This window comes from Lepidothrix coronata, unplaced genomic scaffold, assembly GCF_001604755.1.
Source record: "Lepidothrix coronata isolate B3197 unplaced genomic scaffold, Lepidothrix_coronata-1.0 Scaffold6, whole genome shotgun sequence".
Taxonomy (NCBI): domain Eukaryota; kingdom Metazoa; phylum Chordata; class Aves; order Passeriformes; family Pipridae; genus Lepidothrix; species Lepidothrix coronata.
Window position 1 is genome coordinate 7,689,357 of NW_016690186.1, and position 15,592 is coordinate 7,704,948.

The 15,592-nt window shown below is 38.1% G+C and overlaps 1 protein-coding gene across 7 annotated transcripts in view; it reads left to right on the forward strand.

Moving 5' to 3' along the window:
- Positions 1-15,592, forward strand: part of ZNF521 (zinc finger protein 521) — a 236,066-nt gene that overhangs the window by 2,243 nt on the left and 218,231 nt on the right. For 2 of the 7 annotated variants that reach the window (XM_017833336.1, XM_017833345.1), the window contains exon 3: positions 15,262-15,324. The exons of 3 other annotated variants lie outside the window; for them this stretch is intronic. In XM_017833336.1, coding sequence (XP_017688825.1) covers positions 15,262-15,324 — 63 coding nt within the window. Of the gene's footprint in view, positions 1-242; positions 277-15,261; positions 15,325-15,592 lie in introns of those variants that run through there. 2 more of the 7 variants (XM_017833364.1, XM_017833389.1) reach the window with 2 other exon arrangements.

The window sequence follows — 15,592 nt, forward strand, 5'->3', positions numbered from 1 at the left end:
GGAGCGTCGCCCGCCCGAGCATCCCGCGCATCCCGCGCCCCCCGAGGAGCGGGCAGCCCTGGGCCGCCCCCCCCCTCCTCCCCTCCCCTCAGGAGCCAGTGGCCGCCCCCCGAGGAGCCGGGAGCCGCTGGGCGGGCAGGGGCTTCTCCCCGCCGGCGAGCTGGGAAGGCGGCTGAGGGTGGCTGTCACCTCAAATAAACATCTCTGGATGGGCGCGCTCCTCCCGGGCCGGTCTGTACAGTGCAGTGAAGTTGAATAAAACCTGGGTGGCGTCAGGTCAGAACATCTATAAGTTGTCTACTTTTGGGGGGTAGGGCTCTGGAGGGGGAAAGGGAGGGCGAGAGGGAAAGGCCATCGGAGCTGAGGGCACTGGTGCGGCCCGGGGGACTGCCGGCGGTGACGGGGGCGCAGAGCCCGGCCAGCCCCGGCCGGGAGGTGACCCGAGCCGCGCCGTGGCGGGCAAAAGGCAGGCCGCGTTTCCTTCCCGGCTGGGCTGGCGAACACCAGGAGTTAAGTGCTTGGAAATCAGTGCAATTTCATAGTTAGAAAGCAGGAGCGGGGTCTGCTTTTATGGACTTGCACAGGAGGACCTGGCAAAAAGACTGTGCTCCCTTCCCTTGAAACAACTCTTTCCAGGAGTTCCCTTTTCAAAGTCTTCCTGTTGACTTCAGTGAGCTTTAGAGCAGGCTTCAATTCTTTTTTTTTTTCTTTTCTTTTTCTTTTCTTTTTTTTTTAACTCTCCAGATATTTTTAAAAGGAAATAAAGGGTGCCTTGAATTTACTGTTTTACCTGCTGCTGCCGTCTGTATCTAGTTTACCGAAGTTTGCGCAGTTCAGTGGTGCTTTTGTTTGGCATCTTGTGAAGAACAAACGGGCCGCTCATCCCTTTACCTTTTAAAAATGATACCACAATGAAAGTTCTGTTGCTTGGGCGCGCGCTTATATTCTGAGCTTCCCAAGGAGGATTTATTTACGTGCGCATAAGAGTTTTAGAGCCAGTAGGAGAGAGACCAATTAGCCATATTTGCTAAAAGATGCAGGAAAACTTTAATTGAGGGGTAGTCTTAGACCTCCAAGTATTTAAGTGCAAAGGAATAAAGGTTCATTCAATTAATTGGCAAGTAGAGGAAATTGTTCTCCTGTTAGACATTGGACATGTTTCATTCTTGGTGATTTGTTACATGTGTTACAGAGTGAAGGCTTGTTTCAAATATCTTCCTGTAAACATCACACTTAATTTAAAACAAAAGATACAGCTTCCATTTTATGTGGAGGTATGGACTTTGCCTGCCTTATGTACCAGTCGCCTGAGAATACCTAAAATGAGAAAACAGTAAGACTGTATGATTCAGATGGAGTAGCTTGGATTTGCTGTCCATAAACTACTGACTTAAGAAAACCACTTAATGTTCAGAATGGAGATGATAGAGATTTCTTTGCAGAGTCTTATTTACTATTTTTCAGCTAAAACCAGGCAGTAAATCAATCATCATCTGTAATTATTGCTGCAGTAATTACCTTTGGGGAGTAGGTTATCATTCTTGGTGGCCTTTGTTCAAATATCTCTTTCATTTTCCCTGTTTTATTTTTCTTGAATCATGTCAGTCTCTGAGTGGATTAATAGTATTCTGAAAGCAGTCCGATTGTACGATTTCTGAAAGGGCTAATAATGCAATTCATCTGAGAAGTTAAAAGATGCTTGCATAGACATAGCACTTAAATTCATGGATGAGAGTTTGCCCATCAATTATTACATCTTCATTTTTAGTGAACAAACAAAAGCTGTAAGTAAGGAGAATTTTGACTGTACCTCCAATGCAGTGCTTATTTAAATTCCTTATTTTTAAAGTATTACTGATTTAGTCAGTACAAAATGTATTTCTACAGATAAAAATAAACAGTATTTTAAATAGCTTATTTGAAAAACTATTCTTTGAATGTATGTAAATGAGTTATTTAAACTCATGAGTGCTGTTTTACATCTAAATAAAATATGGAGTTACACATTACATTTCCAATTTGTCATGTACTTAGCAACCCTTTCTGGGGGGAAGATATAAGAGATATTTTTGATATGTCTGTCACTTTTGATAACTTAATTTGGAACTTATATCTTAGGGGAATACTGATACAAGGCAGGTAAATACATTAAAACAAAATGACAATTGAGCTTTTTATATTGAATGCATGAAACTAATGTTCATCTGAAATGGTGGGTGTTAAGAACTCGCTAATGACTAAATTTCTTCTATTTCTTGAAAATACGCTTTTTTGAATTACCCTGGTTTCTGTTTGCATTCCTTTTTTTTTTTTTTTTTTTTCTCTCTTTCCTTTTTTTCTTTTTTTTTTTCTTCCTCCTTCCCTGTTTTGGTTTCTTGCCAACTTCAGTCCCCAGCTTTTGGTGAAGATTGCATCTCAGATTTGGACCTAGGAAAGAAAATAGGCATGGCTAACATTAAGTAAACCCCTTATAATTTAAGAATAATAAAAAAATCATTCCAAGGAAAAATAAGACTGTAATTATTTTCTGTGGAAAACACTGTCTGTGTGCAGGATACTGCAGGTTTGTAGGGAAAAAAAAAAAAGTCTCAAAAGGAGAGTAAATTGCTTAACTTTCTGAAAACCTGTAATTTGAATATCTTATTTTACTTTAGGAAGGAGGAATTAAAGTTCAGCTGCTGGGTTCTTCCAGGCAGGGGAACCATCAGTTGCATCAAACTCATCAGTCCTGACCTATATTTCATTCTACTGATTAATTTATCCCATTTCCTTGGCTAGTTTCTGGGAAAAAAAATCTATTAAGTATCATTGACCTGATCAAAATCACCTAATGCATTCGCTGAAGGAGGGAGGTTAGCCAGAGAAAAGCAGGTGGGGAAAGAGAAGTCGGAGATATGATACCCGTGTACAAGCCCCAAAAGAGGCACTGTGCAAATGAAGGGTATTGAGGAAGGGCAATTGTTATGACTCCTTAAATTCCTAACACCTAAGGGCAGTGCCATTCCCTAAGTAGAACCGTGCTAGAGACCCCCTTGATGAGAAAGCAAGGGTTGGGGGTGGGGGGGAAGAGCAGCTTCTTTTATCTTGTTTGACTTGGCCATTTGAGTGGTAAACCTTTTTTTGTGACTTTGCATGCTTTGGAGATATCACCCTTAGGTTACTGACTACCTCCCCCCTCCTTCCTTTCTGGTTTATGAGGTTTTAATTTTGGGAGGGCTTGAGGTTTTTCCTTTGCCCTTACTACCGGCTTTTGATGAGGAAGTTTGTTTAGAAAAAAAAGTTACAAAAATATAGTCACTTGCAAAAGAAAAACAGGTATTCTTTATAAAAAAAATGAATGAAAATATAGTCCTACTAAATGTTAAACTCAGGTTTCTCTAAACTAAAGCCAGGTAATATTCATTATGCTAAAGTCACCTGTGAAAAATCACTGAAATGGCAGTTGTTAGATAAGCCATCACCAGGAAACTAGTACAGCTCCACATGTTTAGTAGAAGTGCTGATCTCTGAAAGTGATTTCTCTTTGGGGAAAAAAAAAAAGTACTTTGTTTTTACTTAAAAGTTAATTTTTACTCATTGTAATTTTGTATCTTACATGCAGAAATGAAATTTCTGAATGTTAGTTCCTAGAAAGATGAGAGGGAAGCATTCATCAGCTGTATTTTACATACCAATGCTCTGCTTAAGGAAGGCTTGTATCTTGAAATATTTTGCCAAGCCCAGATTGTCTCTTGAAGGCTTTTCCCTCTTTTTGAGGAAACCTAGGTACTCTTTCCATCCTGAATGAATTTATAACTGCAACTCAATTCATGCAGAGTATCGGCAGACTGAGTAAGTGTACCTGTGTTTTGATGTGACTTGTTTCCTCCTCATAGATTCCAAATGAAAGAATGTTTCTCATACAGAGGTGCAGGTTGTGTGGTGTAGTACCAAGGAAGGTAGAATAGTAGTGGATTAAAACAAAAATGTTACCAAATAGCAGCAATAGTTCAGAGAGAATTTGATATTCGGATCCCCTTCCAACAGTAGCCTTTACATTTCTCTGTATTTGTCAACTATTTGAATGTTTATTCTCAGCCTCAAGCCTCCCTGGCTTCTAAATTGCATGGACTAGACTCGAAAGTCATGAGATTGTCTGCTGATTAGACTATAATCAATCCAGCATAAACAAAAACAGCAATTAGTATTGGCATGATTTCTGTGAACTTGACTTAAAGTTTCAGTATTAGCGGTCCAAAGAACTTCTTCTGAACGGGCTGTTTTCAGGAACTGTGTTATTTTGGCATCATCATTTTACAGGGAGGGAACAAAAAATTCATAAGATTCCATTTGGCCTGAAAAGCAAAAACATCTGTTTGATGCATGAGTGAATTGCTGGCTTCTATTTGGCCATCTAAAAAAGGGCAAAAATTAAGATACCGAACATAAAAGAGTACATAAAAAAAAAACAAATTACAAAGAGGATTTAAGATTAGCATCTTTTTATAATGCAGACTATTTATAATGTTCTCTTTTGGACTTGCCAAAGCATGCCCCAGCTTCTTTATGTATTAAAAAAATCCGTAACAACAAAAACATCCCTAAACTTTAGTAATATTCATTGACTTTGGCAATGCATAGTGATATTGATGGTCTTGATTAGGTAGGATTGCAGTAATGCTGGCCAGTCCTTTCTGAGGCCAGCGTGAGTTATATTGACCATCATTGTCTGCTGCTCGGGATTAGAGACTATTAGGAGTGAACATCTAAACAGTTACTGCTAGTTTACAGAAAGGTGAAATCTTGTGACAAAGATAACATTAAGAGGTTTTCGTAATGCTGTGTGTTTGGATTGGTTTGATTTTGTTTTCCTGAGTTGCTGTTAACTTGTGTAACAAGAGGAGCTGTCAGAATGGAGGCACTTATCTAACGTGTAGGATAACGTTATCCACCATGATCTAAGATGTCTTGAAAGGCTTTATGTTGCTCTGTAATTCATTCTGTCTAATTTACAACTTGTTTAATTGCTCTGAATTCTCTGCTCTGACACACGATGCAATATTTTCAAACTTGCACATTTTGGAAAAAAAAATTCCTTTTGAATAACTGTACATGAGGAAAAGATCTAGAAAAACTGTTAACATTTTGTGCAGACCATATGGATTCAATATTTTTTTTTCCTGTGTAAAACAATGAAAATAAGATATTTGGAGGGTTTCTTTTTAGCTTGAATAAAATAGAGTATAATGCCGATACCTTAAGACAACCTCTTAGTATTTTTTCCAGCTCTATTTTAGAGTTTCCATTGGTTCCTGCAGGGCTACCTGAGCTCAGAATCAGTCCCAGTTGGGGTTGGGAAAATGCGCTATTTCACTTAAATCAGAACTGTGAGATATATATGTACATATATATACATTTCCCTGAAGGGACAACATACAGATCTACAAAGAATTTGGCCTGTTTTATTTGATGCTGTAAAAACGTACATGTCTGTTTTCAAATACATTTTGCAGCATGTTACTACAAAGCATTAAAGTTTTCCAGTTGCTGTCTTTATAAAAGTTGGACAGCACAAGAGAGGCTTTTAAATACTTCTAAATCATAATGCAACATTTGGCATAGGATTCTGACAAAAGATGGATGTGCAAAGACCAAAAGAGGTGGTGAGGTTTGTTTTTGTTTTAATTTTAGACAACTTGGGTTCTATTTCACCTCAAGTATGAGTAATTATGCTAGTTAAGCAATTATTAGAGATGAAAGAAATTCTGTTAGATATGAGTCTCCTAAACTTCAGTGGCTTTAGTTTTAGCTGGGATAATGATCAAGGAGTAGTTAGCCATATGCCTAGGGACTATGCTGTAGCAAAAAAGATAGGGCTGATCTTGGGGGTATCCTTATTACAACTTGTTATAATTAGCATTTTCATTCAGCCCTCCTACTTTCCAAAAAAATCTGCTTTATATTCTTCTGCACACACATTAGTAAGATTGCACAAAATTGCCCTCTTCCAGTGGATTTTTGAACCAGGAGAGTTGTCTTCCATATTTAGAATATTAGTTAACACTGGTCATGCTTTTTTCCCCCCCACTTTGTGTTCCTTTAGTTTCAGACACATTTTTTTCCCTCTATACTGTGTAATTACTAAGAAAAAGACAGAGAAGATTATTTTCCGCGTCCTTTTCAGGATTTAGTCTAGGTTATACATGTTCTTCTGGGGTGTGCACATTTGAGTCTTAGATTTTGCTTTAACTAGAGTGATGCTGTGCATGTCATACTGCAACTGTTCTTTGTACAGTTGAATTCATATAATGTGTACTCAAAAGAGTTGTAGGGTTGTTACTTAAAATTCTACACAATTAAAGCCCAATGAAATTTCAGATTTTGGGAACTTGTTTTCATTGTGTTTTTTTCCTCCTCTTTTTGTCATAGGAGTAAGATAGAGGGATGTTTTTTCAGTAAGTGATTCGACTGATACTTTCACTTTTAACTAAAGGTGCCATTAGGTGCTATTTTTCTTTGGAAGGTTGGGACTTCTAGTCCTTCAAGATTTCTTAAAGTTTTATATATACCTATTGGTATAGTGACTTCTGCCCCCCTTCTTTAATTGATATGGGCTTGCTGTGGTTCTTGAAAAATACAGTATCAGTAACTAGTTAACCGTCTTACAAATTTGGAAGCGCTAGTCATTAGTTAAACAGTTGAAGCGGAACACCTTTTTGTCCCAAGGACAAATGGATGGAATGTTGATAGTGTGGACTATCAGTGTTTTCCCTCTGTCCCAAACCCCATTTTTGGAGAGCTTATTCTCTCGTGCAAGGCAATAACCTAAAACAGGAATTTTGTCCTTATTTAACACAAATGCAAAACTGATCTCCTAACTTCTTATACAGATGCTTGGTGTTCCAGTCGAGTGTGGATAAGCTAGAGCACTTCTAAATCTGAATGCCCTGGGTAACTGTACAATAGATGGCTTTTGTATACAGTCCCTGAGACTTGTTGTACCCATACTATTTTTACGTTGTGTTTTGCTGGCAAAATATATTCCAAACAATGAATTTGTTGATAATTGATTCTCTAGTTTTATTTTTCTGTTGTTCACTTTTTTTGGTGACCTGTCAAGTTCAACTTCTATTATTGATTCATTCACTTCTTGAAAGGAACTTTAAAAACAAAAATAAAATACTTGCTATGTTGCTGGACTAGATGATGTGATGTAGTGAGACAGTGTATTTGGGAAGACTAGGCTATGCTTTGATCAACAAAACTTTCTCTGGCACCAAATTATGATGGCTGAGTTTTTTTTTTCAGAGTCAAGTGAATTTCTAACTTTGACAGTGGCAGTAGGAAGGAGGAGGGGTTGGGGAAGTTAATTATTTTCCACCTCCAAAGAATACAATTGTGAGGAAGGAACTTTCTGATTCACTGGTTCCAGGACAACAGGATGTCAAGATCCATGCTTAATGTAACGTTTTCACTCTGAAGATGAGAGGAGGAAATGGGTTTGTATTGGTCTCTGCGTGCAACCACTGACTGGGAAGGGGTTGTGTTAACGTGACTTATAAGGAGCTAGAGCATAGGAACAGATTAGGTTTGCAATTTCTGGTGAATCTGTTGAGTAGAAGACATGCTTGTCCGATGCAAATGTAAATCTGTGAAGAAATGTCAGAAACCTTTAAGGTTGGGTACAAAAAAATGAGGCCTTGCATACTGCAAGACATTAGTGCAGACATGCTTAGTTTATAGTGACTGGTTGCCTAGTGGGATAGTCACATTGCACCAGGCTCTTGGACTCTTTATATAATTTGCAGGTAGTTAGGGGTTTATGAATGTTGTTGAGTAGGAACTACTTTAAGGAGATGTTAGGAAAAACTCGGAAATAATAGTGTGTCTTAGCTTCTCCCCTGTTCTAGACGTGGGTTTCTCTCTTAGTGCAATAGGATATCTCATAGCAGTGACTTATCTGACCCAACTTTTTGGAGATAAGGGAATAGGTTCCTTTCCTCCAGGTTATAAGGAACTGAGGTGGTGTACTGCTGCTCTTCCTCTCCCCTTTGCTGAAGAGAGAACATTATTTGCTCTGCTAAAATGTTAGAGGCAGGAGTTCTGTTCTGTGCTTTGTCTAAAGGTGTTTGAATCTGTATCTCACTGGGAGAACATCAGTCATTACATAGCAACATATTGTGCTATGAGTGTGAGTTGCCCTGTTATTTTTTGTCGATGAAGTTTCCCTTTTCAAAAGTGTAATTAAGTATTTGTTGGACAACAGGGTGACAAAAAGCATTCATTTATGAGACTCATGACTCTAAAGGCTTGAATACTACAAGCAAGAGAAAACGTGGGTCCTGATCTGCCAGGTCTGCAATATTTCTTCTGATGAATTATTTCAGTGAAACTAGAACTGGAGTCCACATATCCCACTTGCCATGTGAGTGCCCTAACCACAAGGATAAAGTATCATGCTAATTCTCCTTCTTTCTAGTTCAGTGAGTATTGTAGATGAGATATGGCAGCTTCAACAGCAATGAATGAGTGCACCTCAAGTCTGAGGGTAAGTGCTCTTTGTTAGGAAGCTCACGGTGTGAGTACAAATCCTTCTGACTGACAGAGGAGAAAGTTCAACTGGTGCCACCCACATCCTGAGTGAGTGATCTAACTAGTGGGTGTGGGCAAGAGGGGGAAAGGAAGATGTGTTTCAACCCAAACATTTTCTGCCAGTGTCTTGCAGTGACCAGGGAAGGGTATATGAACTCTGAAGAACCAGCCCATAAGACAGCATCCAAATCCAGGGCAGGCAGGAGAATATTTAATCTTCCACTGTCCAGCAATGGTGGGGCTTCACTTTGATTTCAGTGTTGGGCTGCACAGCAGTGAGAAAGCTTTGATGGTAAAACCATAGACACTGCCTGACCTGAGTAGTATCTGAGCAGAACTGCTGGCAATTTAGATGCAGCATCCCTGCACAAGTTTTTTGGCTTCTAAGCTCATTTTTGGATATAGGCCATATAGCTGTTGTACATGGTAGAAAGTCATCTAGAATAGAGCAGAGAGTTTGGGGGATCAAAAATAAACTTATAAAACCCTGGTATACAATAGATGGAGATCTTTGGTAAATCAGGGATAATCTCAGTAGAAAGGAGGTAGGTTTTTGGTGTGGTTTTTTTTTTTTTTTTACTCAGATAAATGTATGTCTTCAGGTAACAGAGCTAAAGCATGCAGCTGTATTTTGTTTGTACTAGAGCAGTGTCAGACAGCCTAAACTCCTCATTTTAAGTGTCTCATTTTAGTCACATAAATAAATAACTTTCAAAGGCAATGATCATCTACAGAAACCTTTACTGTAAGTCCTCGTAGCTCTTCCTTACATTACATGTCTTCAGAGTTGTGTAATATTGGTTACTTTGAGGTTCTGTGAGCCATGCATCAGCTGGATTCAAATTGCTCTCTCTTGCTGAGTTGTGACTTTTGTAGACAGTGTTTAATGAATTCCCTGTTTTCTAAGCAAAGTTGAAAATACAGGTCTGTAGGAGTATCAGAAATTCTTATTTATGTCGCTCTGAGTAAGAAAGCTTAGGTGATACATAGATCTGGTGTACTGAGAGGAATCTGAATGTGTTCATGTTAAGTACTGGCTTTGGTAATTAGGCTTAAAATTTTTCTTAGCCTCCTAACTTCTGTTTCCACCTAAAATGGACTGGCTGCCCACAGACACATTGTCAGGAATGGAGGTGGAATACTTGATCCAAGACAGGCAAAACAGCTGAAAGTCTTGACCCTGATACTAAGAATTATCTCCCAGAGAGATTCCCTCTTGCTTTGTTAATTCTCACTGTGGTCCTCTGTTTGACTCAGAGATCTATTATAATCTGTTACATTGCATGCTAGAGTCTTAGTGATGTCTGAAATTTACCTGAGGTTTATAAAAAGCTCTAAGATTCTTTGGAGAAAAGTACTTTTTAAAATATAACATTATTAGTTTACTTAAACTATAGAAATATGAGTGTGGTTTAACCTTGTTCAAGGATGCGTGATTAGGGAGGCAAAGTTAGCATTCTGGGCAGGATTAATTAATCTGTTACCTCACTATCCAGAAAAATATATCCCCTCCAGCTTTGGGGTTTAGAATTATCCCTCTGCTGCTGGAAAGAGCGTCTTCTGCTTTTTCTGCACAGTGTTATGTAAAACTGGACGTCTTTAGGCTGTCACATTTGGATACTGTCACCCTTGAGATCAAGGGTTGGAAGAATATCCAAAGGATTTCTTAAGCATAATTTCTTTCCACTTAAGTGTATTTATTACTTTTATGTTTATGTGCTGCCTAGGAAAATACTTTATTTTAGCATAAGAATAATATTTTCCAACCACTGCAGTTTAATTGGGAACTCCTAATTCAGTCTTTCTACAAGAAGAACGTTAGGGGAAAAAACAAAAACCCAAGCTCAGTGTTGGGATAGACTAAAGAGAGGAGTGAAAAATACAAGTCCCTTTGTCTTCTGGAAAAAGCAAATGGAAGACTAAAGAATGCTTTATATAACAGGAATCTTTTAAGGAAAATAATTTCCAGTGTTAAGAAAATATCATTACAATGCTGGGGGGGGGAATAGCAATAGGAAAGGGGGTATGTCACAGCACAAAGGAAAACAAATCTGACATATAAATATTCATGCATATGATTAATTGGATTTTTTTGAAGTTGTGGCTACACACAGAACTAATTTTCAGTGGAGTTCTGGAATGTAGATATTTGAAGTGTTAATATGCCAGTGCATTTCTTTTTCCAACTCTTCTAGCTCTAAAGTCTTTGGGAAGATATACATTTGGCAGTCAAATTGATAATCAGGTTCTGGTTAGTAGCTGATAGACGTGAATTGATGCTAGGTGGAGTTGTTCTGAAAACAATATTTTCTTAGTAGTTCTGGACTTTTATGAGTGACAATTGTCTTAAAGGCCATTCTGAAATGGTTGTTGACTTCCAGGAGTCACCCACTGAATTGCTGCTTACATGTGGCATAGCCAAGTGTGAAATCCTGTGCTTTCAATATGCTGGCCAGAAGAGTCTAAAAGGTGAGTCTTAGAGTGCCAGTGGCACTTAGGGAGAGAAGGTGTAGCCCTAGCAGATGATTCATGGGCATCTGATCCTGCATTTAATATTTCTCTGTAACTTCTTTAATTTCAGTTTTGTATCCTGACTGAACCCTTGTGGAGACATATTTCCACAGCACCTTATTGCAAGGTGTGAAACATCTTTAAAATCCATTGACTTTAATAGATTTAGAGGATACTCAACACCCTCTGCAACTGGCTCTTAAATTTGCCTTCTGCTACATGATTAATCTGTCTAATCATACTTAATATCTACCTGTAGATGGTGTCAGTATGAATGTCCTCTTGGTTTTTATGTGGCCATGAGGAGAAAGGAAAAGAAAAGTGGAGAGATACTTCCAGAAATTACAGTCATTTGTAGGTACTGAAATAATGGCACACACGTTTTATTTCTGTTCTGTTTCGGTAACTCGGTAAATTGTGTATTGATTATGCTAATACAGCTAGTGTCTCTATTACTTGTCTGCAGAAATTATTCACACATGTAGATTGAAGATGCACTTGGCAAAGTTACCATCCTAAGAAAAAGGCTATTGTGCAAAGATGGTTTTAAATTGAATTACTAATCATATGCTAATGGATGTTTATAGATCAAGTATTGAATTGTAGGAAATGCAAAGTGCAGGTTAAAAATATATATTCTAAACTTCCTATCCCAACAGTTGTAGTTGTTATATTAGGTTTGTTTTCACATCTCTCAAGGAATATGTTTTAGGAAGGGATAAATCAATAGCAATCTATTTTTATAGTTTATTTGGGGATATGTGGCTTATCCTGCTTTGTTTAACAAGCTGAAAAGAGGCTCAGGCAATTGGGGCAGTTGTTTTTTTCTTTTTCAAAATTTATTAATCTACCTAGATTTGAAGAAAATAGAATTTTTCAATTATCTTTTGCTTTTATTTTATTATGGTTTGTAATAGGTCAGAAACCGTAAATCTTAGCCAGAATTCTCCAAAAGGCATCCCTTTCAGTGAAAAATGTGCTTTTCCACGTATCTAATTTTATCCATTTCTTTTCTGTACAAGATTTTTCCAGGCATCAACCAGAAACGACTTGTGCTCTTCCTTAGGGTGCTAAATCTACAGATTAACTTTTCAGTGAAGGGGAATCCTGGTTAGTCAGTAGAATATGAATGAGATTTTGCAAGCTAGAAAATCTGTATATATTTTATAGTAACTTTATAATCTCCCTCCTTTATCAGCTAGCCATGTGTCCCGTGAACAGACTTTAAGCAAAAGGGGTGAAATCCTCAATGATCAGCAGGTGTTGCTGTAGAGCAGTCAGGAGATTAATTGTTTTTGGGACCTCTATATCAAAATTTCCACAAGTTTTCCTCATTGGCTGTCCTTGATGGTTCTACTTGATTTATTGGGTTGTTTTCCTTTTTTCTTTTTTTTTTTCCCTTCTTTCTTTAAAAAGGAATAATTGGTCTTAATGCTGATGTTCAAGCAGCCTGAGCATGAGAGGTGCTCTAAACTGAAACCAGGGTTTGCCCTGGACACTGGCTGTACAAAAGCTGAAATGTCCTAACCTCTCACATGGATACAACTTCAGTTTAGATAGAGATTTTTTTAAAAAATTTTTTTCAGTAAAATTTTAAAATCTGGTATTTGTCCAAACCACAGGCTTTTATAATTGGAGATAGAATTGACATGATGGAATTCTCTTTTCCCTTACTGAGATTATTTTTTTTTTTTAAATTGCTCTCAAGAAGCCTGGTGCCACAGTTGTGGTGACCTGATCCTTTCTCGAAATTTTATTACTTGGGGGTTCCTGTTTGTTTTGTTTCTCAAGAGTTGCCCTGAGAAAATATATAGTAAGAAATTGATCATTCATTGTTTTAAGGAACACATAAGTCAATTGAGAAATACTTCACATCTGAAGAAACAGGTGACCCGTGGCCATAAACACGCAGTTGCAGGGACAAGGAATATTGTTGCTTTTGTGACAACATTGTTTAAGATGTATCTAGAAGTGCTGTTTAGCAGTAACATCACTTATTCATATTGGATTCAGAAGGTTTATTCTACTTTCCTGAGGCCTCTCCTTCACTGGTGGTCCATGACTTTATTACACAGAGTTCATCTTTCCTTATGCTATAATGAAGATGGACATCCCTGTGCACAATTGCAGTCCTAGAGTATCAATAATTTTGATGTTGGAATTAATGACAGTGCATACATGCTACTGTTTTATTTGCATATCATCCTTGTAGCTTTTTAAAGTTGCATTTCATGCTAGTGCTAGAGAAATGTTTTTGGTTAGCAAAATTTAAAGCATCTGTTTACATAGATTCTGTTTAGAGGTGCTTTCCTCTTCTGAAAGAAAATGGTGTAGTTAATGTTTAAGGGAAGTTGACTGCATGTCACACTACCTTTTGTAGTCAGGTGAGTTTAACAGTGGTCTGAAGAGCTGAAATAGCACTGAAGTTTTCAGAATCTGGCTGTGGAAAGGTGTTAAGTGCTAATCAAGAGCTTATCTGATGATACCAGCTGTATCTTAATGTGAGGAATACCCCTGCTAGTTGGAGGAATGAGCTAACTTAATGCAAAGCAAAATGCGATGCTATTTTGTGGGTGATTTGTGCTAATGCTAAGATTTCCTTAATTCAGTGGGTTTCGTGGAGTAGTTTTTTTCCCCTTTTATTGTATTTCTCCTTAAATATGGATTTAATTTTCCTGACAAATATGTTAGTCTACTTGACTATTATTAGCATGTCTTTGTGCCGTGGCCTGTTGTGACCTACTTGGTACTGTTGTGACTGAGAATCCTTAAAGAGATGAACAACAGTTTAGAAAGATGCTAGCCACAGAGTTAACTGCTTTTATACTTGTTTGCTTTTTTTAGTGCAGTAAAGACATAGTGGTCAGCTTTTGTTGAAAGCAAACCTCAGTTCTCATAGAATTTTCAGATCCCAAAATAGCAGGGAAGTTGTAAAATGTTTGGTTTCACAAGGCATATGCTGTCATGTTTTCGTGGTACAAAATTGCGTACCTGGAAACAATTTGTTAGGCAGTATCCATGTTTCTTTTTTTCCATTTTAAGACATAGAAATGTTTGGTGTAGCTCTCAGTCAGCAGTGTGAAGCTGAGTACATTTCACTGTGCAGTCACTTTTCAGGAGCGGCGAGAGATTCTGGTACTGCAGCTGGTGGCAGTAGACATTCAGGACAGAAAAGCAGAAAAAAATGAACTCTTGCATTTCAGTTTGCAAACACTTACAAATGGAGATCTTGTTTACTTCTCAGCAGATAGCCACTTGGGAATCAGTTATTGAAAAGTTCATGTTTGGAGACCTCAATTCCATCTTGAAACTTAAGAAATTGTAGAGTTCTTAAACTGCTTTTCTGGACTGAGTTGTGACATTTATCATGGTTGAGGACAGCTAATACATCTACAACCCTTAATAAGGTTGATCAATAGGTGCTAATGACAAAGGTGAGTTTCCTCTTGAGGGGTGGAAGGTGGACTCATTTCCAGTTTTAGAGCTGTTCTTGAGAATCTTTTATGGAAATAGATCAACAGCTGATGATAGACACAAACCGAGTCAGGTTGGGCTGCTGCAGATGTTTCCCTGGGGGCTTTCAGGGGGTCACAAAAGATGGTTGGGTTTTTTTTGGTTTTGTTTTCTTTCTTTTTTTTTCTTTTTTTAAAAACTATATAGTAGTTGTATTCATTATTTTTCTTGCTTTATTAATGAATCTTACTGATCTGTGCTGCCTCAGTGAAAAATCCTTCTATTTAGGTTAGTTTGCGTTTGACCACATGTTCCCCAAAATTCAGCTTTTCGTGAGCTTTTCGGACTGCTTTCTTTGTCTGTTTGGTTTGCTTTAGCTGTGAGGACCGCTGGGATGGCTGCTTCAGTGTAACAAAGCAAATCATACAGTATTATCACAGCTGAGGTACTGGTAACATTGTGGCTGCAAAATACAAGTTCAACTGAAACAATCAGCTCATAAAATCGTATTTTGTGAAATACTTGACTGACTCCAGGGCTGGGGAAACTTTTATCAGATCTCTGTAGATGAGAAGGGTTTGCTTGCTAGCCACAGCTCTGGGACAGAGATAAAGATTGTTTAGAGTCCTCCAGAGATTGTACTTGACTCTTTCTAATATATGCACTGTGTTACAAGTTTCTGGTGTCCTAAGAGTGTCCTTATGAAAACTGGTGTTTTTTTTCTAGAAACTCAGATTCTAGAAACAACCAGTTGTATGAAGCCTTGGGGTTGGCGGAGGAGGAAAAGAGGTACCTGTGGAGTGTGTATATGTATCTCTTCTTTTGCATATATGTCTAGATTTATATGTGACCCTACATGTTGCACTCTCTTGTCCCAAGAACCAGGAAAAATACCTCAAATCTTTGGACTTTAACTCAGTTGCATGATTATTTTTTGAGGTCTGAATTCTTGGGAGTGGAAATGCTGCAGAAGTACAGTCTTTCCCCTTTCAGCTTTTTCCCCTGTGGAGGGAGAATGAATTCTTTTCTCTCTGCTGTTCTCTAACTCAAAGAGTTT